General features: G+C 39.9%; 1 protein-coding gene across 1 annotated transcript in view; it reads right to left on the reverse strand.

Moving 5' to 3' along the window:
- The window catches only part of NIN (ninein), a gene marked incomplete at its 5' end in the record, with an annotated part of 100837 nt that overhangs the window by 2784 nt on the left and 75171 nt on the right, over window positions 1-22882 (reverse strand). Inside the window, 10 exon segments of the mRNA XM_034767969.1 lie at window positions 108-221; window positions 6656-6856; window positions 11696-11797; window positions 13154-13303; window positions 14816-14995; window positions 16497-16643; window positions 17520-17633; window positions 18569-18691; window positions 20359-20472; window positions 21759-21974. Of these exon segments, the coding sequence (XP_034623860.1) occupies window positions 108-221; window positions 6656-6856; window positions 11696-11797; window positions 13154-13303; window positions 14816-14995; window positions 16497-16643; window positions 17520-17633; window positions 18569-18691; window positions 20359-20472; window positions 21759-21974 (1461 nt within the window).

The following is a 22882-nucleotide window of genomic DNA, read 5'->3' on the forward strand; positions in this document are numbered from 1 at the left end:
GGCTTTTACAATCTACTTGGAACAAAAGTAGAATCTGGCATACTTTGCTCGCTTAAGTTGTGTACACAAGGTATGTGAGATCCCAGGAGAGGAATGGTAAGGCTTACTTGTTCTTTCAGTTGGTTCACTTTATCTTGGAGAAGCCTCTTCACAAGCTTCAATTTCTGCTCAACATCCATCATACGTTCTTCCATCATCTTTAGAAGCTGAGCATGGCCCCCCTAAAAGGTGAACAGTTATGTGAGAGTTAAGTAACAAAGACATCAATTGTTATTTGTCTCCTCTCAGGTGATACTGGGCTGGGAGACAGATTTGGTAGCCAATATGAGTCTGCTTTAAAAGATGGGCTCACATCTGTTACGCAGTTTGTGTAGGCAAATATTTATGCACTTATTCTAAAGGGACACGGTCAACATTATAATAATTTTTAGAGTCCTTATTAGCAATACCTTAGATTATTAAATTTAACAAATCTAGTTTATTTTCATATGTGCTTTTTACTTTTCACTCAGGCTGGGCAATGAAAATCAGACCTGATAGTTTACACTTTCGGTTCTCACGCTCTAGACAAAGTTCTGTTGCGTTTGGGTTCACTACTGCAGGGGAACAAAAATCATACAAACCTATTTTTATTTTGTAAAATATTATTAGTAAACAAACTTTAGGGCATGAAGTTTGACAGTGTCTCTTTAAAGTCAAATAATCCCCACAACCTTCAGTCTTTAAAAATAAATGGTGGGACTTGCTACTTCCCCAAAGTTTGCTTCCTTTATTATAGCTGTAGATTACAGGCTTCTGGCTATTCAGAAATGTTAGTAATCAGCCTCCTTTTGCCAGTTTTCTTCAGCAATGTAACTCACAAGCCTGCTGAAACAAAATAATGTACTGCAATGAGAATGCCTGCAAAAACCAGACACTGCATTGCAATTTCCCTGGAGCAGTTGGGAAGAGAAGGCAGATCACAAAGAAAGGTATTTGGAGACATTTTGGTAATTAGCATTCACAGGCAAGGAAATACAAACAGTGTTAGTTTAAATGTCAGTTTCTACCTATATTTTAAAAGACATCTGAATGGGTGTTAGCCAGGAGTCACTTTGATAAAATACTGAACCCGGAAAGGGCCTGTAAGCAAGCCACTTTCTTACATGGGGTGGGGCATTAATCGGAGACTGTATTTTTCCCCAGAGAATAGTTGCTTATTTAAAATTCTATAGAATGGATTCCATTATGGAGGGAATTGCAAATAGAATTACATTTTACCTGAAGAAGCGCCAAAGGGATCTCAATAGAAGGAGTTTTATATATACTGTAGTTAAAAACAGTATTTTAGAATCACATATCATGTAGGAAGCAGTATATAATGTAATAAGACTGGGGACTTTTCCAGAGGGATTTAATATAAAATCTAGCAGTAAGTAGAACTTACCAGAACAAGTTCTAGCCAAAATATTTTCATCTATCTTTTTTAAGTTTAGTGAGATACTCTGAAACATAGGTCATAAATACTTTTGTTTGGCTGTTGGGGCACGAAGTGAATAATTAGACAAGCATAACTGTATGCTGTGTTGTAGCTGCTTGGTCTCAGGGTGAGAGAGACAAGGTGGTGAGGTAATATCTTTTACTGGACCAACTTCCATTCATGAAAGAGACAAGCTTTTGAAAATAAGCTCTGTGGAGCCTGAAAACTTCTCTCTTTCACCAGCAGAACTTGGCCCAATAAAAGATATTACCTCACCCAACTTGTCTCTCAAGTATAACTGTATAAAACTTACAGGTCTCCGCAGATTTTTTTTGTTTTATTTTGTTCTGGTTTATAATCTGAGTTGTGTGTTCAAATGAATTTGAGAACACCAATTGAAACTAAGTTTTATCTGATTAGTCTATGAATCCATAAAGCCTTCTCCTGAAGTTACAGGAAGTGAGAAAATGGACTCAAAGCAGGTCAGGTTCATTCAAAAGATGTAAACCTCAGTAAGTCAGGACAGTTTTCTTAAAAAAAAAAAAAAAAAAAGTTTCACACAGCTTGTATTCCAAGTAGACAAGAACCAGGCTATAATGCTGTAAATGGTTATACACATCTGTTAAAATAATGCTGAAGTCTAGCTTAAAAACAGTAACTGCTGGGAAATACGGGAATACTAAGAACTGTGATTTGAAGATGGACTTCAGTCATTACAGATACTACTATTTTGTCCAAGTTTTTAAATCCAACACTACATAGGAAGTGGATGCTTGAGGCCAAATTCCTTCATCAAATGTGCATATGCAGCTCTTGCTAAAAATGTATGTGCAACTCCCACTCCAGTTGAGGACAGAATGTGGGCCCATGTTATTACATACTAGTCAATAGTTCCCATCCACCATATCAGAGAACAGTGAAATAAATATTTTGGCCAAAAGATTTTTGTTTAGAAAAGCTGAAATATTGTAGTGAGTATGATACATTAGTAAGACAGAAGACACACCTGTTATATTTAAAATGTTTTATTTCTCAGGTACATCAAAAAAAGTGTCATCTTTCCCTGTTAAAAAGTTTATACATCTTGTACAAAACTCAGTATAAATAACCCAGATTTTCTTCAAATCTCATATATAAAAATTAGTACCTTTTGATAAAAATAGTTACAACCATTTGAGAAAAATAGTGTATTTCTTTCCACAATGAACAAGTCAACAATTTAAATAACATAAATAAAAAGGATTTGTAACAAATTGAAAAATGACAGCTTATGAATTTTCTTCACAGAATAGGTTCTACACAAATAAATAGGAAAAACATAATACTGTAGAGGTTTTTTTTATTGTTGGTTTTTTTGTTTTTAAAGCACAGAATAATTTGATCCTCAAATTTCTCAGCTTATGCCAGTTTGAGTGTAAGTAAGTTTATCATTGTAAGGAATGAGATCATTAGCAGCCAAGCTTTCAGAGGTGCCCAATCCTCCTGTAGGAATCTGCATGCACTGCTCGCTGCTCCGGTAGCAAGGCCTAGAGAAAGAAGGCAAGTGGGATACTTCACCCTGATATCAAGATTTTTTTTTTTTTAAAATACATACACTGCTATTAAAGCAAACCACCACCAAGCAAGCAAAGCAAAACAAACAAAAGCAACAGTCATCACAGAGCATGCAGAGAATCACAAATTATATTTTTCTAAATATTTGTACAAGCACTAAACAAATGCAGTTGTGAAGACATTCAGAAAATGTTTTCTAGGTGTAAGGACTCTTCAGATGGCTCACCAACATCAATTTTGCAGGGACTTTTTTTGGGGTGGGGAATGTCAATTAACTTTATGCAGTTGCTAATTAGAAAAAGTGAAGCTGTAAACTTCTGGCTAGAGAAATACAGCTGCCACAATATGTATATAGTCTCAATATTGTTGGGAGACGAGCAGCATCTGCCTGAAGGGTGTAGTCCAATTCAACTACATTAGAAAGTTCTCAGCATTTCCATTATAAACCTAGTTTGTAAAGAGTCTATATCTGGGACACACAAATTGGCTCTAGGCTAAAACTGTATTTTGAAAGGGGTTTCACTACAATAAGTTGCATTTTAAAATTGTAAAATTCAAAAAACAATCTGGACGAAGTTTTTTGGTGTTTATACTGTGTCCACACAGGGATAAAGTGAGGGACAACCAATTTTTAAACGTATTTTGGACAGATTAATCATGTTAGAAAGCGAGGCATTAAACAAGCGCAGATTCTAAAACATATGGAAAAAGAACTGGTTAGGTGGCGGGGGCACTTTGTAGTTGTAAGGTTATTGTATATGGAGGAGGAAGTGAAAGAAGTACAGGGATTGCTGTTGGGGCTAATATTTCCAATTCTGTCTGTACTATAAGTAACACAGGAAAGTATCAAAGTTTGCACTCAACATCGAGGCAGACCAAAAAATAAAATAATGTAGATGAAGGATCTCGAGTTCAGAAAGTTCTAGAGTAGACAGGTTAGTGTGAGTAACAGACGGCTCAAGAGTTTCAATTTAGAGAACTTGAAGTCCTGAGTACAAAAACAGTGATCCTGAAGGGCAACAGCTTGACAGTGATTACAGATGGAACAAGGACAGAACATGGCTATGACTAAAAAAGCAATCAAAACTGGAACAGAAAAGGAGCACACAGTACAACTCAAGCACAAAGTTTATCACCATCACTCTACTTGTATGCATATTTACTGTACCTAATTTTAGGCACCTTATTAGGGAAAGGCCTTGGAGCTAGAAGAGCTCTGTAGGAGTGCAGCAGCAGGAGTAACACCAGGACTAGGTGGGTTAAATGTATACAGATAGCATGGAAAATCTGGGGTTGTACTCACTGGTGAAATGACGGTGGAGAGGGGATATGACGCAAGTTTTCAAGATGCTAAAGGGGACATTGAAACGCAAATAAGCTTTCAACTAAACGTTTACCCTAGGAATCAACTAAGGAAAAAAAACCAAGGTGTTTTTACAAAGGAATGTTCTATCTTGTGCTGAACTAGAAGCAGCTAACAAAGATATAGTCCTTGACCATACTGAGAAAGTGCTCTGCTGTAACAAAATTGATTAAAAAAAAAAATCCATCTACTTAAACCTATGTGAACCCTTATTGTGGATACAGTAGAGCGAGTGTAACTTTTTTTTTTAATATCAATTTAGTTTGCTTAAGCTGTATCACTGTAAGAAAGGGATAAACAGGTTTTAAGTACATCTATAATAGAGACTTGCACAGGTTTAACTAGATTGATTTTTAAAATCTAATTCAATGCAGTTTTCCAGTATAGACAAGGCCTTGCAGAGATACCCAACAGGAAAGATTTACACATTATTCACCTGCAGAACCACTATTTATAGCATGTAGCTAGCTTATGCTTGATGAGCTCTCAAATAGTTTAAAAACTTTTTCTTGTTTTCAAAAAAAACCAAACAACCTTACATACTCTTAAGACAGTTCACAGAATGTTAACTTGCAGAAGCTGTTATAAGACTGCTTTTTTTCCTCCCTTTTTTTGTTTGCTTTTAAATAACAAAATTTCAGACTAAACCTTACACTCTACCTTTCACACTCTGTCACCCAAGACCTTAACATATGGTAATATTGCCTTCTTGTCATCAGAGTGCCTGACAGAAGACCTTACATGCAATATAATTTGTATTTAATTCATCCTGCTGTGCTTGCCTTTCGTTTCCCTGCTTTTGGATGATGTGTCTCATCCTTAAATATTTAATGCTCTTAAAAAAAAAAAAAAGGCATCACCGAAGAGGTTTGTCATTTTTGTTGAAAAAGTCCATTCAAGTACATGGCACTTGGCAGGAGTATGAATTTTTCGATAGAGCTATCCCTTTCACCCCAACCCAGTCTGTATAGAGCCTATATATGAGTGAGTCCCCAAAAGATACAGTTATGAATTGATTTTCATTGTTTTTATGCTGAAAAAGTATACTGTGTTGCAACTCCTTCTCCCAGGATACACTTTATACTCTTGTAAACAATGATGAAGGGTCCCGTCACCTTCTCAAATCATTCCGAAGACACAGCACGATGACCAGTTTCTTACCCCGTGAAACTTAAAACACTGTTGCTACATAAAAACACAGAAACTGAACATGTTCAAAGGCTCTTCCTAACTTTAAAAAAAATTTCAATTTTTGAAAGCTCAAGGCTTTAAAGAAAAATGCTACCGAGCTTAGTCTACTTTGAGTGTAAGATTGTGTTTAAATTTAAGCTTTTGTGTTTAAGAGATATGGGGGAAGCGTTTACAGTAGTGTTTTTTAATCAACATTATCTGAAGCTTTACCTCCCTCCATAAAAGGAAGTCAGGCAAACATTCTGGTTTACGTATAAGGCAGAGACCAGTCCTTTGGGTACCTCTTTTGCTTTTGAAGCAATTTAAAGTGGCAGAGAGAAACTCCCCAAACTAGTTTACACTGGAAATGCCAGCTTTCATACCAGTGCTTCTGCATTATCTCCTATAACACACTTCTTGCACATTTGGGTTATACTTTATTGTTCAAATAGTAAAGAAGCTGGATGACAACTGCATTGAAAATCCCACCCCATGTGAATGGTGGCCACAATTTAGTCTTGAAAATACATTTTGAATTTTCCTTCAGAAATGGCAACGGTATATACATTTTATCATAACGCCACCTTCCAGAATGTCTCCTTCTATGACCTGAGAATAATGAAGCTGCAGTGACACTTTCAGAAGTGGGTGTAAGTGTCTGTATGATGTCAGGCAACATTTGACACACCTGGACTCCATGAGGCAGTAATCTACTTTGCTAGTTCTGTATGCTTTAGATACAGATGTTTGTGCAGTTTATAGTTGTGCTGTACCTTTAAAACGGTGTAGTTTCATATTTGATCACATTAAAAATATAGATAAAAACAGTACTGTCAAATCAAAAATGTGGATCAAAAGGAGAAAAGCTAGTAATATCTAGCTGGGAATGGTTAATACTCATGAAAATTAGAAAGACTGCACAATTAAGCTATGGTCTCAGTCAAATGACATGCAAACTGAGGGCATGCTATCCAGATATTTGTATTAGGAAGATACCATTATTTTTGAACTGGCATAAACAGAGAAAGGATCACGTCAGAATGAAAAAAACAGGACAGTTAATCAATACATTTTCTAACTCGGAAGCTGCACAGTAAAGAGAGTTGTACCTGTGGCATGTTTGTTTCAGAGGGTCTATTTTCAAGTTCCTCCTGCAGTCGTTGACTCCTCCTCTCTGCCTGCTGTAGCTGATGTTGGAGTTGCAGGAACTGCTCCTTGGGCACCATGGTACAGCCTTGCTGCTGGAGCTGCTGCAGCTCCCGAGAATGCTGGGATTGGCTAAGCATCACATTGGAGCTCGAGTGTAGCATCTGAGTAATAAAATAAAACCAGCCATTAGGAGCGATGTTGTTTACACTTCAAACCACCCAAAAGAGCTATTTAGTAAGAAGCTATTTACTAGCATATGCTACAGGACCCTACTGGAAACCCACTTCAAGTCTTCAGCGAGCTCTTTCTGAATAACTGAGTCAAACAAACTTGATCTGATGGCGAATACATGCACTGTGTTAACTATTCTGCAACAGCTCTATTTTTTACCCACAATAAGAAGTTATGAGGTTAACAAACCTTTGTGCATTTTCTAAAAGGAAAAATGTATGCGTGTTTGTTCATAAATTCATAGATTCTAGGACTGGAAGGGACCTCGAGAGGTCATTGAGTCCAGTCCCCTGCTCGCATGGCAGGACCAAATACTGTCTAGACCATCCCTGACAGACATTTATCTAACCTACTCTTAAATTAAATTAAAACTCTTGTTGTTTTAGTCTAATGAAATCTGACCTTTGATCCATGTTTTCCTGGGCCCAGTTTAAAATTTAGGCTAGTTACTGATAAGAGCCTGTCAACCCTAAATGAGCCATTGGTAATTTTTAACTTCAATATTCATTTTGTTTAGACTTGATCTTAACAGCATTAGCTGTAAGTTCAGTATTAAGGCACAGCAAAAGCAACCAAGCAGGGCCTTGGCGAAAGGAGGCAGTGCAATTATTTACTTGGTAAAATGGGCTCAGGTCACTCCATTCTGATCCAAAGCTTTCCCAACGTTCAGCAGTGCTCAGATCTGTGGGTTTGGTTTGGGATCCAGCTCTAGTTTAACGGAATTTCATTAATATGCCAAAAGCCATTTTCCTAAAGGAAAACGGAGAGTAGGATGTTTTCATCTCAGTGCATGTAGGATTTAAGTCATATAATGCTACTCGTTATATCCCATTCAGATCTGTGTGACTAAAGCCTCATTCTTTATATTTACCCCTAAATGCTGGAAAACGGAAGCCTTTATATTCTCAGTTACTCAAGTGATGCCTCCAGCTACAGGCAGAGATTGCCAACAACCAAACAACAATTGGACTTCTGTGTACAGAAATGGAGTCTTGGAGGGGTTTCTTCAGATATGGGTGTGTTTAACAATCTGAAGAGGTTTCTTTACCATCAAAACTGGACGTCTTGTCTATCCTAGAAGAGGATAAACCCTCCAGAAAACCCTCTTTATGTAGACACAGCTTATACCCGCAAAAAAGTGCTTTTCCAGTTATAGTTTATACCAGTTCCCCAAGTGAACTAAGCTATACTATCCAAAGCACTTTTATGCCAGTATAACAGTGCCTGAACTAGGCCTTTTTGCATATAAATATGTTGGGGATGGGGTGGGGAGGCCACAGGAATCACTTCCTTAACCAATATGTCATACTACAAAACACCTAGTGAGGACTTGGCCTGAGAGGGTCTAACTTCTCTCTCTCTCTCATTCTGACAAAGTGCTGCTTTCAAGCAATGGGATGACACTGCTCAGATGAGGGCAAGACTGCAATGTGATTGCTGGCACGATCACATTACAAACATGGAAGTCTCAGCTGGGAGTTGTCTGACAAGTTTACAGATTAGAAGTCATTTATTTTGTTTTTAAATACCCACACAATTCAACGTGTGATTATTTAAGTTAACATTTTTCCAGACATTAACAATTGAATTTAAAAACGTAACTTTGCCTGGAATTTGTTTATATCTAGAATCATTTGTGATATTTGAAAGAAAAAACACAGTCAAGATATTAAGATTTTAAAAAGACCAACATGCATTTGAATAAGATTGGACTGGTTCTATTCCTGTTAATCTATTTGATATACAATAGCTTGTTAAAAGGATGTATAATTAATCTGACACCTCAAAACACCTGCACTAGTCTCTTGAGTAAGGTGTTTGTGGTTTTTTAGTTCTGCAAACATGATTTTGCTTCTTCCCTCCCAAGTGGTGTGATTAAGAAGGATGCGTCAGCTAATATTTGTGGTTTTACTCCGTGGGCGTGTCTATATTGGGAACCATAGTGGTATGAACTACTGTGCCCTGTCTATGCTACGGCTTTCACCTTGGGCTGCCCTGGTGCAGGAAACAAGGAAGTTATACGATGTTTTCAGTGTAGACAAGCCCTGTGTGTTTATTTTCTACAGGAGAATCAGAACTTTTTTTTTTTTTTATTTATTTATAATGGAGATATCCCATCTCCTAGAACTGGAAGGGACCTTGAAAGGTCATCGAGTCCAGCCCCCTGCCTTCACTAGCAGGACCAAGTACTGATTTTGCCCCAGATTCCCAAGTGGCCCCCTCAAGGATTGAACTCACAACCCTGGGTTTAGCAGGCCAATGCTCAAACCACTGAGCTATCCCTCCCCCCAAATCTCCTGAATCAAATACACAGTGTTCAAAGGCTAATCTCCTCCTTTCTCCAAAATACAGGCTAAGAAAGAATTCTATCTATATTCTCTGCAGATCTGACGGGTTTTTATCAAAAAAGCATTTCAGTTAATAGGACACAATGAAACACAGTAATGACTAATGGAGGACTCTAGAACATGAGCACAGATGTTAGCAGTACCTCAAGAGAATAAAGGCAAAGAAACATTGTTTGTCTAGACAGAAAAAAAACGAAGTATAATCTTTTGCCATTCTAATCTGCTAGGGAAAGAGTACCAAGAACTGCATTCCTTAAAAGATTTAAGCATGTCATGTAGTCTGACTACATTTAAAAGAGTGCCCGGCAGTTCAGTGAAAGGCATGCAACATATCCGACGTTAACGAAGAGACATCGCCAACCCTCTCAAGAGGGTAAATGGCCGTTTAATGAATGAAAAAAGAAAAATGAAATTTCAGAGCCACTTTTCATTTTGTGACGTCAAAAGTTTATCCGTTATGACTTTTCAAATAATTTTGGGAACAGACTTCGAAAGGTATGCCACATTTCTGGACCTACAGGGTGGAACATTCATGATATATCCACATCCTTTAGTGTAAGCAATACGGCATTTGAACTAAGTATAGTCATAGCTATATTACAATGAATAGTGACTCCTTTACAGATATGGAGTGTTACAAACCCAATACAATTAGTAGCATAGTAAAGAAACAAAAATGAGATTTCTCCGTGCTATGGTAGTACATTGAAAATGATTAATCTACCTTCACACACTATCTCAGACAGAGCACTGCACCCTTCTCTGCTAGTTCCAACCACTGAGTTCTAGGCACAGGTTAGCCACAGACAAAAGGAGAACAAGCACAAGAGAGAAAGTCAGAGTAGTTAGGATGTGCAAAGTGCTAAGTGAGTTTTATACACACCTGTTGGGAAAAGATTAGGAAAGAGGACAGAAAAATCTTGCATGTTACTAGATAAAGTTTTATAAGAGAATGCATTTCCATGTATGGTAAAGAAACAGCCAAAAGCATTAACAGTCCAGTCTAACAGTATATCTGGGTTCCCATGATTTCAATTGTCTTACATGGAATGGAAAATTTAATTGTTTTGAGCATATATAAAACAGTATTTTGGACATTCTGTCAACCATTAATTCTCTCTTCTTATGGAAATGTTATAGTAATATTTTAAGTTACATAACTGAATTAGTGTTTTCTGATAGTCTATTTGGGGCCTATTTCTAGCCCATTATCTAGGCACTTTTTGAAGTCTTTTATAATATATCTTGCTAAGCAAGCATCCTCTGGGAGATGCTCTCATTTTTATTTTGGCACAAGACTTGATTTTGCTTCACCATTCTCTCCTTCAAGTTTAGGGGATAAGGTCAGACAGAAGGTCATGAGTTCAAAGTTCACATTCAGCTGCAAAATATTTCCATCATAAATAAGAGAAACCTTTTAAATTCTGTTTTCATAAATTTGTTTCAAGCACATAATTAAATTAGGCAGACTAATAAGTTAGGAGGACAGGCCATTTTTTTTTTTCTTTTCTTTGTTCATATGAAACATCTTGTGTTACTGGCTCTTGAAGGGAGCAGGAGGAATTTAGAATAAGACTCCCAGAAAATTGCTATTTTCCAGCAGGACTAGTAAATTTGTCTGATATTTGGTTGTTAAAAAGCAAGTTTTCAAAATTAACATGCATGGTCCTTAAGCTGTAAAAGGTTATAAGTGAGTAGTTTTATACACTTATAATCAATAGCTCCCTAAAATTATAATTTGCATACTAATGTTGCCAAATAAGGTTTGGCTAGAAACATTGAGAGTCTTTACCCTTATCTGTGGATACAAAAAAAATCTCCCCGTCTTCCATTTGATCATGACCCTGAAGTAGCTGTAGTTTCTTCTTACAGCTTCTGACAAACATCCCCCTTTGTCGGAGCACATTTGTCATGAAGCATAATTCCTTGATTAATGGGGATGTGACTGGGCATTTGCAAGAGACTTCTACCTGGCCAGCCTTATCAGTTTAAGTTTGCACATTAATGTATCGTATTCCTATCCCACTGAGACCAAGAAAATATCTTTAAATACATCATCTATAGCAGTGTTTCCCAAACTTGGGACGCCGCTTGTGTAGGGAAAGCCCATGGCGGGCCGGGCCGGTTTATTTACCTGCTGCGTCTGCAGGTCTGGCCGATCACGGCTCCCACTGGCCGCGGTTCGCTGCTCCGCGCCACTTCCAGCAGCTCCCATTGGCCTGGAGCAGCGAACCACGGCCAGTGGGCGCTGCGATTGGCCAGACCTGCAGACGCGGCAGGTAAACAAACCGGCCCGGCCCGCCAGGGGCTTTCCCTACACAAGTGGCGTCCCAAGTTTGGGAAACACTGATCTATAGATACCATGAGATACTGGTCCCATTTCTTCTCTATTCAATAACGTTAACATTTATTGAAAGGTACCTCCATTAGTTGTTCATCCAGTTTGACTTGCTTTTTTCTTAGCCCTTCATTTTCCAAACTGATGGTTTCCAATTCATGCTCAAGTGAATTCATCTGACTGATCTGTAAAAAGAGAAGATCTTCCCTTAGGAATGTTGTTTTGCATGGAAAGAACTGTATATCTAACAAAAATACCCACAAAACGTTCTGAGAGCTATGAGATGCTTTCCTGGAAGTATCTGAATAATCCTATTAAATCCCCTGCCTTCCACTCTTCTAACAATTTCCTTCCCCACCTCCCCTTCAGTTTTTCTGTACATAAAATAGGAATAAGACATAATAAGATTTAAAACTAACTGGAATTTTATAAACAAATTGATTGTAAATAGTGTAATACAAATAATTTATATTTTAACCATTCATATTCTATATAATGAAATACTTCAAGCATAGTTACGGTTAGGTAGCAAATGGTTAACACATTATGAGAAATGTATGTATAGTTTGTTATGTCGGTTGTTTTTGTTGTGTGTACATGTACGTATGTACACAACATTTTGTAAAAAGTTAATAGGAAAAAAATGTAGTTTGGCTTATGGTTTTATCTACTTTGTTTAATAACATCTACATTAAATCATATATCTCAGTACTTCAAGAAAAACCGCTAGTAAGGAGACAAAGAATAAGTAAGCAAGTACTCAATGTTTGCAATGTTGTAGCCATGTTGGTCCCAGGACTCTCAAGTGTTCAATATCAGACTAATACTAAACACATTTGACATAAATGGAAACCATCTCTGAGACTGATGTAGAAAGGCAGAACCCCAAAACTGCAGGTTGAAGAATGTGTGAAACAACAGAGGTTCTGAATCTCATGAACTAAAGCTGGGATACAAGAGCGGCATATCCAAGGACTCTTCAAAAAAAGGCCAAAGGATACATGTTGTTTAGAGTTTGTGTGTTCCAATACTACATTTTACTCTGAGCAGGTTCAGGGTTAGCTTTCATTGTCAGGAACAGGACAGGTTGACCACTTAACAGCCTTGCAGTCTTGCTTTGGTAAATTGCAAACCTCCCAGAGCAATAAGAAAATGTGGCTTTCAACATGAAATTCGTATAGTCAAGATTAAGGACCTGTGCCTGACAGTACTTCATGCATGCAGATGAGCAAGTGCTTAGAGAGACCCATCCTGATCATGCTGGATAGGCTGCAGAACCTCACTCAGGACAGACACTATAAATATGTAAAACGTTGCACACCTACACCAGTCATGTCACATATTTATCTATACACAGAAAACCCAAGAGTGCCTGCCCAAGTTCCATCAGATTTCACAAGAGCAGCACACAACTCACAAAGAAGATTTCTATGTAGCTGAGTAAAATTATAGAGTTTCATCTGATCAAATGCCATTGCAGCAAAACTAGTGACGCATTGAAGCCAGAAAAAGTGTTATTTGTTTTACGGTCTGAAACTAACCCTCCTGTGAGCAGAAGACAATTCCTTCTGAAGCTGTTCACACTCCCTCTTCAAGCTTAATTTCTCTTGCTCTATGGCTTTCACAATACCAGACTGGCTTTGATGTTTTTGGTGCTTCATGGAAAGGATCGCAGATTCCAACTGCCGGATCTAATGAGAGCACAGATTGAACAAGGAACACAGCAAGGCATCGTAGAGCATTAAGAATCTGTTTTCTATTCAAGATTCCACTGGCTAGCATATCCAAACTGACCTGATCTAAAGCAAATCAAATTTCAATGAACTGAATTTAAATGTAAGCTACCAACCTATTTCCTAGCCACAATATTTTCTACTTATTTTTATACATTTAGTAAAGTAACTGAACAGAGTCCGCCCTTCTCCCTACTACTGGGAACCAAAAAATTTGTGAATTCCAGTAAAGCAGTGGTTCTCAACCAGGGATACATGTACCCCTGGGGTATGCAGTGGTCTTCCAGGGGATACATCAACTCATCTAGATAGGTGCCTAGTTTCATAACAGGCTACATAAAAAGCACTAGCAAAGTCTGTACAAACTAAAATTTCATACAGACAATGACTTTATACTGCTCTATATACTATACACTGGAATGCAAGTACAATTTATATTCCAATTAATTTATTTTATATCATAATTGTATGGTAACAATGAGAAAGTAAGCAATTTTTCAGTACTAGTGTGCTGTGACACTTTTGTATTTTTATGTCTGATTTTATAAGCAAGTAGTTTAAGTGAGGTGTAATGGGGGGTATGCAAGACAAATCAGACTCCTGAAAGGGGGACGTAGTCTGGAAAGGTTGAGAGCCACTGCAGCAAAGGTCTGCTTTAAAAAGGAAGTTTAATGGTTTTCAATTAATTTACAAGCCAGCCTATAGCAGTTTTCTATTAAGGTTAGATTAAATATGATGAGTTCTCAACATCAAGTCTCCCCTAAAACAGGAGCACTGTTTTTAAAACAAAAAAGTTCATAAGCCTTGGTCTACTCCAGCGGTCAGCAACGTTTGGCACGCGGCTCGCCAGGGAAAGCACTCTGGCGGGCCGAGCCAGTTTATTTACCTGCTGACGCGGAAAGTTCAGCTGATCGCGGCCCCCACTGGCCGCGGTTCGCCGTCCTGGGCCAATGGGGGCGGCAGGAAGCCACAGCCAGCACATCCCTCGCCCACACCGCTTCTCGCCGCCCCCATTGGCCCGGGACGGCGAACCACGGCCAGTGGGGGCTGCGATCGGCTGAACTTTCCGCGTCAGCAGGTAAATAAACTGTCCCGGCCTGCCAGGGTGCTTACCCTGGCAAGCCACGTGCCAAACGTTGCCGACCCCTGGTCTACTCTTAAAACTTATACCAAAACAGCTATGATGGTAAGGGGTGTGAAAAACCACACATCCCCTACTGACCTAGCTATGCCAACAAATCCCCAGCATAGACACAGCTATGCTGACAGAGGAGTGCTTCTGCTAGCATAGGTAACGTTGTTCGAGGAGATGGTGGCAACGCTGTTATGCAATCCTACTGCGATATTTCTATGAAAAACCAGTGAGCATCATTTTTTTTTGTGTATTACAAGTTGCAAAATGGGCATCATCACAGGGATTCTGCCATCATGCAGTCACTATCTAATAGAGTGTTAGCTCTCTCAAGTTACCTTCTCCCTGGAATGAGTTAGATCTGTTCTAGTGTTCTGGACCTCTCTCTGGAGTCTCTCATTCTCTTGCCTCAGCAGCTGCTGCTCCTGTTTAATCAGCTGCTCGAGTTCATCCCAGTGCAGCTTCTTCTGCTGGTTCTGCAGCCCTGAGGAATGCACAGCCAGTTCTAGAACCCGATTCTTAAGACAGACAGAATTGCAGGGTTAGGCCTTAAACAAAGAAGCAGATATTTTCTGTCTTCAGAAAGATTTTGCATTTACCAGGAACTCGTAAACTCTGAGATTTACAAATGAATTTCTGTTTTCCTGCTTCCCTACATCCAGTTTCTTTCAAATAACCAAGGTGCTAATCACAGGGCAAAAAAAAAAAAAAAAAAAAAAAAAAACCCTAGAGGTTTTCCTCTTAGCTGAAACCACAGATGACAAGTCACCAGTTAGCCATTCTGACATTTAATAGGAGTGTTCTTAGCCCAACTATAAAAATCAAGCAAACTGCCCCACTTCCAAGCCTCATCAGGCAAGTAATAGCATGCAGTTTTATAGATATAATTTGATCCTGGTTCTAACATTCAGAAAAAAAAAAAGTCTCATACCTCTTTTCCATGTGGACACAAAGTATTTATAATATAAACCATGCAAGCAAATCAGGATAGTGATTACAAGATTGATCCCTACACCCCTCCCCAAGTATTCGTGTTCCTTATCTATTAACAAAGTAAAGGGACAGGCTGTTATAATGAACTCTTTTTTGAAAGGACACAATGGACCTGAAAATTGAGTCTTTTTCCCAATCATTAGTTCCACTTGTTAGGACAACTGCAGTCTAAAAAGTCTCTGAAGCCCCACTCTGGTACAGGACTGTAGTTCTACCTAGTCAACGGTGTAAATAACTGTACAGATTTTTTTTTTTTGAAAGTTTACTCTGAGGCAGTGTCAAAATATCCCTTTTAACGAGAAAGATCATTTAAACGGGAGGTTCTGATTGATCTTAACCTGCCCGAACACCCATATAACTAGATTTTAAGTCTATTTTAAGTGCAAGTTACCACAGATCTGAGTGTGGGTTACAGTTATGGAGGACCAGCTAAAACTTATGATGAACAAATATCTTCACAAAAAGGGAAGGATGATAACTAACTATGCTCTTTTGTCCTCTTGTATTCTTTGAATACAAGCACCAGACTGATGAAGTAAAGAAAGAGTTGGCTAAACCTTCTTCTACTCGGACTTCCACAAAGAAACCTGACTGGAAGGTGCTGTTCTTTATAGGCCTTTATAATGGAAATCCAAGGCTGGAGGGTACCCACATAAAAGCCTTCTGCAATCCCTATCTTTTGACAGCTTTATTGGGTCTCTCTCTTAAGAAACAAAGTGGGGAAGGAACTAGATTTTCATTATTCCCAAGATGTCCACAATTAAATATGTAATTGCTACTTGCTCAAGACTCTACCACTGTTTATGTTCTTAACCAACAAAAATACTTAAGTGCTTGTGCATTAATAAAATATTATGATATGCAGGATACTCTGACTGGCTTCAAAAGACAGCAGCAATTGCAATTCCTTTCATTGAAATTTGTGGGTAATCAATAAGCTGGGGTATACAAAGCTGTAAGATCTGAGATCATGCTATTTATTCTGAGATCATGCTAGTATGGTAAAGGTAGCTATTCAAGAATTACCTTGTCATTGGCATTTTGCAGTCGCTTGTGTAGTGACATCACTTCCTGTTTAAGAGCCTCCTTCTCCTGCTGGGTCACCCGTAGGTCTGATTTTAGCCGTGACATTTGAAGGTTGATATTTTGTAGCGCTTCATCTAGACTCTGAACCTGAAATGCACACAGAAGGACAGCTTTAGACTTGCTGCAATGAAGAAACAGAAATTCTTAGTGACTGCCTGCTGGTCAAAGCAAAATAAAACAAACAGTTCGACTACAGTGAATTTAGACTCCGTATATAAATTTGGTACAACAGGGATTTATCTGTGGAGGTGCCTATAATAGGAGTATAGCAAGGATCATCGAGGATCCTTAATGAATGGGGGGATGAATAGGATCTCTGCCTGACAAGGAAGAGGTGAAGAAGAAAAATCATAATTCTGTCAGCTATTCCAGAAAGATGCCAGATGACTTGAGCTGCCATTTCAAGTTACCAGCCACATAACACACTGAATGCAACACTCATGCATCCGCCTTCCCCTCCTGTAATATTTTCCTGCTCAAGGAGGAAATGTGAAGGATTTCTGCTGAGGTTATTCCTGGCAATCCAGGGCAACTATGGTACCACAACTGCTGTCAGCCAAGCAAGCCGCCTCTTCTCCTTTCCTCCCCCGGCAGGCCAGCTGGGAGAAGAGAGGCAGCAGCAGGAGAGGAAAGGGTTGTGGTGTTTAGTACTAGCTAGTGCAGAATCTCTCTTTACAGGTATACCGGGCAATTGGGAAGCAGGCGTAAGCAAAGGGGAATCTAACAGTAGAAGTGAAACCACAGCTATAGCCCCAGGGAGAAATTTACCCATCGCATGTTACACATTCACGTACCCCTATGAAAATTCACTAAAGGAGCGCCTCAAAATGTCCCAGGTATGAATTGCATATTATCTTTGTACAAAGGACAAGAGGACTATTTGGTACAAACTCCTGCCTGGTCCAAGGGGCTAACAAAAATGTCTATTCTTCAGAAGGATCAAAACAAAAGACATTACTGTACCTTTTCTTGGGAGACTGTGAGCTGCGTTTTCAGTGTCTGACTTTGTTGTTCCCAGGACTTTTGCTCCTGCTTCAAGCTGGCAATAACATTCTCTAAGAAGTTCACTTTAGCTACCTGAAATGAGAGCAAGGAAGAATATATAGAATGACAACGTACCACTAGTCTGTAAGCAAAATATTGCTGGGGATTTCTCTCTCCAGCTCATGTTGACGTTGATGAGAGTTGAGCTGAATGGGGTTTCAGATAAAGAAAGTGTAGTATAGCAAGGAACTAACAAGAATATATACAATTTGCACGCTAGATACACTGCTTGAGTTCTAAGCCACCAGTTTAGAAAAGAAAGGCGCAGGTTACAGTGAAAATACAATCTTGTTGCCGGCTGCCTTTTTGACTGGTGGTTTTATTACATCTACTAAAGTCCATGGTACAATCAAGGTTGGGTGTACTCCAGGCTGAACTGGACCTGAGCTCTGCATCAAGGTCCCTGGGTTCCTGGTATGGAAAAAACAATGTTGAAATTAAACTGATATAGGACACTCAATCCAGAATGTAAGAGGGTGCAAATCTGAGTGAACAAAAATAAAGTGTGAATTATAATTGAATTAGTTATTTCCTTTCCAGCTTGTGTCTCAAAAAGCTCAAACTAAATCATAAGAAGCCCGATTTAACCCAAAATGAGAGCATCCACCTAGCCTTTTCCACGGATTTAATGAAAAAGATTTTAAATCAAACCTTAAATTAAACCAGTGCAAAGTCTGCACGTAGGCGAACCCCAAGGTCTAGAAACCCACATTTTAAAATGAAAGCTTAGACTCTGGAACACAAATTTGCTACAATTTGATTCTGCAGCAAATTCCAAACAAACAATGCAGAGCATATGGAGGCCCAGATATAAATACTGAAATAGTACCAGACACATTTGTCTGGCATCACTGTAAGAGGGGAAAAAAATAGCTAAGTTATTTCACAGAGTAATGTACTGTATAGGAATTAGGACTGGCCACAGCAAGTGGTTTGGGATATGGGTAAGCGTTTGCAGTTCTTATTACCTTATCAACACATCTGTTTAGTTCCTCGCTGAGGGCTTCTTTTTCTTTCAGCAGCTTTTCATTTTTAGTTATTACACTAGAAATTTCATTCTGGAAGTCAGAGAGATCAGGACATCTGGGCAGCTGTGGGAGACAGAAATCCCTCAGATCTGGTCATCATATCAAGTAGCATTTCTGCTGCTGTTTAGGACTTTATTCACAAACATTTTAGACAGCTATTTCTATAGGGATCAGGGCCACTTCAGGCTTGGCACAGTACAAATATATTTAAAAATACAGTCCCTGCCTTGGTTTACGTGAAAGCTACAGTTAATTTCAACACACTGTTTTTCCATGTCTTTCTGAAAACTGCTCCGCCCGTATGCTAAATGCAAGACATACTTTCACTCTGTTTGCTGTTGGGATAACAATTGAGAGGGGACAGCATTTTTAGTCAGGTTGTTTAAAACTCTGTTTTGCTTTTGTTAATGCTCATGTAACTTTGACTAATGCTTAGGACGGGGTTGGCAACCTTTCAGAAGCGGTGTGTCGAGTTTTCATTTAATCACTGTAATTTAAGGTTTCGTGTGCCAGTAATACATTTTAATCTTTTTAGAAGGTCTCTTACTACAAGTCTATAATAGATAACTAAACTATTGTATGTAAAGTAAATAAGGTTTTTAAAATGTTTAAGAAGCTTCATTTAAAATTAAATTAAAATGCAGAGCCCCCTGACCGGTGGCCAGGACCTGGGCAGTGAGAGTGCCACTGAAAATCAGCTCGCGTGCCACCTTCGGCACGCATGCCATAGGTTGCCTACCCCGGCTTAGGATAAAGGAAGCCTTTGTTAAAGATTCAACACCCTCCAACCTTCAACTAATGGGTTGGAGATGAAACATTCTGGAGAGTTCCCAGAGGTTCTCCAGCAAAACCATGGTAGAGCAGGGGCTTATGCTCCTGGTATTTCTAAAAAGTGAAAAACCCAAGCACAACGGCCTTTACCAAACCACAAACACAAGCTAAAAATGCTCCCTGTGGCAGAGTAAGACTCCAGGAGCGCTGCGGGACACGACACCGCTAAAAACAGCAGTGTAGACAGGGGACGCACTGCCGGGGAGCGTAAAGAGCCACTTGGGCTTAAAGAGGCTGCGTTTTGCAGTTATGCAAGAGGATGAAATTGAGTTCATGGAGCCCAGATCAAAAGGGTTAATAATCTGACCCTGATGGCCACTTTAGTTCCAGGGATTTGAGATTACAATATGTTAAGCATGATTCCATTGGCTCCAATGTGACTTTTTATTTAAATGAAATTATCATACCAACATTTCCAGTAAAATTTACATCTACTGAAGCCTTCTAGGGATAAGGCATCAATTGGTGCAGCAATCAAAAGTCTCCTGTAGAGGGCATCCTGGAACTGACTAATCCTCAACTGGGAGACCATGTGGATATGACCAGCTGCTACAGAATCACAACTGGATAAAATGCCGTATTTTTTACTATTACTTTCTACCCATTCATTGTCAAGACAGGGCTCCCAAAGCCCATTGCTTTGGAACATCTGGTGGAAGACTAAGGGGAAAACAGTCTTTACAGCCTTCAGAGCAAATTTATGAACAGCCGTGTGCACACTGGGACATTGTTGCAAGGATATTTGCATTCCTCTTTTGTCATTGCCTTCCTGTACAAACAAGCTAATTACCTCAAACACAGTCAGGAGAGCAGAATATAAATGCTAAGAGCAACCATCCCTGCCAGCTGTATAAATTCACCATCTGCAGAGTCTGGACTAGATCAGGGACTGTCTTTACCTGTTTGGTCTTCTCCAGTTCCTGTCTGAGGAGGTGGTTTTCCTGCTCCAGTAAACAATTTTGAACCTTGATTTTAGACAGCTCGGTCTCCAAAGAAGACACTAGAGTTGATGACTGGGGAAAGTAAAAAAAATGAAACGCTAACTGAACTGGAACTCCATCTTCATGGAAAAATTCAAGATCACACAAAAAACCAATCCAGGAGACAGTCTGCGCAACGGCACAGGGCAAACTCTAGGCCAGGGAGGGACAAACTACGGCCTGGGGGCCACATCCAGCCCTTCAGACGTTTTAATCCGGCCCTTGAGCTCCCGCCGGGGAGCAGGGTTGGGGACTTACCCTGCTCCACGCATGCCGTGGCTCCACACAGCTCCCCAAAGCAGCGGCATGACCCCCCTCTGGCTCCTACGTGTAGGGGCAGCCAGGGGTTCCGCACGTTGCCCCGCCCCAAGTGCGGTCCCTGCAACTCCCATCGGCCAGGAATCAATGTGGACGTGGCAGTGCGCAGAGCTGTCCTGCTGCACCTCTGCATAGGAGCTGGAGGGGGAACATGCCACTGCTTCCGGGAGCTGCTTGAGGTAAGCGCTGCTCGGAGCCTGCATCTCTGACCTCTTCCCATACCCCAACCCCCTGCCCCAGCCCTAATCCTCCTCCAACCCTCCAAACCCTTGGTCCCACCCTCCTGCACCCCCAACCCCTCATCCTCAGCCCACCCCAGAGCCTGCACCCCCTCCTACACCCCAACCCCCAATTTTGTGAGCATTCATGGCTTGCCATGCAATTTCCATACCCAGATGTGGCCTTTGGGCCAAAAAGTTTGCCCATCACTGCTCTAGGCCATAGTGGCTCTAGCAAAATACCTATGTTAGAACTTTGTGAAAACAAGAGAGCCACGATCTCTTAGCATTCCCATTTTCAAAACTAATCCTAGGAATTGCGCTCTTCTACCTGCTTCCCAATCCCCCTTTTAACCACTGCCGAAGAGCAGACTCTCTGGCTCAGTTCCCCTCCCCATCTCCACTTCTACAAACACCCATGTTTGCAGATGGGATTTAAAGAACAGTTTTGAAAGACTATGCACTGTTAAGAGATAGAGCATGGTTGCTAGCTTCATGGGGGTGCCTATGCAATTGCGGTCATTCCTGAAATTCAGTAGTGTCACACCATTAACCATGAAACAGTACAGACGCTCCCTGAGTTATGCAAGTGTTCCGTTCCGGAACGCCTTGCATAACTTGAATTTTACGTAAGTCGGAAACGTATCTCTGACCATTATGCAAAAAACAAACAAACAAAAAAAAAACCACCTCCTATTTCTAGCTTACAGAACTTTTTCTGTCAGCTCGGATTTGCGTACGTCGGGTTTTCGTAACTTGGGGAGCGTCTGTATTATCCTGTACCTTAACTTGACAGTTTTCCAGTTCCTCTTTCAGCTTGGATCTCTCCCTTTCCGATTCTTCCAGTGTACACTTCCCCACTTCCTTTTCTTTTTGCCTGAGGATTCTTGCCAGCCGTTGATTAAGATCCTGCACGTCTGCTTGGTTTTTTGAATTCTTTTGACTAAGTTCTGCATTTTCAAAGTCGAGCTGCTGGTTCCTGGCTTTCAAATCTGATACCTGATTAAAACAAGAAGTATCAGAAAGACTAAATAAATCTCTCCTGCAATGAATAATAGGTTTAGGAATTAGATACACAGTACAGTATCCCATACAAAGGGAATGGTTCCTATCCAGATTCTAATTCGTAATATGATGGCATGACCTACTTACACTGCTGTGCTTTCCCAAGAGCAATATTCTACCTAAACCAGTCAGAACTCCAGTAACATACATGTTTATTTGCTCTCATTGTAATCTGTCTTGTTCAATCATTCTAGGAAGAAATTTTAAGCCAAGTCAAACAGCGCCACATTCTAACGCAGTTCACTTTCATGACAGTTTGCCGTGCCTGACAAATCTCTACTCATCAATCCCTCTTGCCATGAGGGCATACGTTTTGAGGGGTATAGGAGTCTCATCCACAAGATAAATTACCGTGAGCAAGCAGCATTTTCTAGGCAAAATTAAAAAAATGGGCACCAACTTTAAAAAAAAACAAACTGTTGAGTTTTTGTTTTTAAACCTACTACTCTTCACCTGTGAGGACTGTACAGAACTCCGTGAGGACTGTACAGAACTCCACTTAAAAATTTTAGAGCCTGTAATTGATGCAAGTAAATCTAATGCATCTCTGGGGGTGAAATATCCAGCACTGGCAGCATTCCTATGCCCAACTGATCTGGGAAGAGGGGCCAGCCCTGGAAATACAACTAAGATCTCCCATTGGGTACTACAGAGCAGTACCCACCAGGGAGACAAAGAAAGACATGTGTTAAAATTAAGGACTTGTCTACTCTTGCTGCGCTGCAGAAGCATTTAGTGAAGAGGTTACCTATGCCGATGGGCGAGCTGCTCCATCTCCCTGAGAGGCAGTAGTTAGGTGAATGGGAGAAGCCCTCCCATCGACAGAGGTCTATCTACACGGA

Source organism: Trachemys scripta, chromosome 4 (genome assembly GCF_013100865.1).
Source record: "Trachemys scripta elegans isolate TJP31775 chromosome 4, CAS_Tse_1.0, whole genome shotgun sequence".
Classification (NCBI taxonomy): Eukaryota; Metazoa; Chordata; order Testudines; family Emydidae; genus Trachemys; species Trachemys scripta.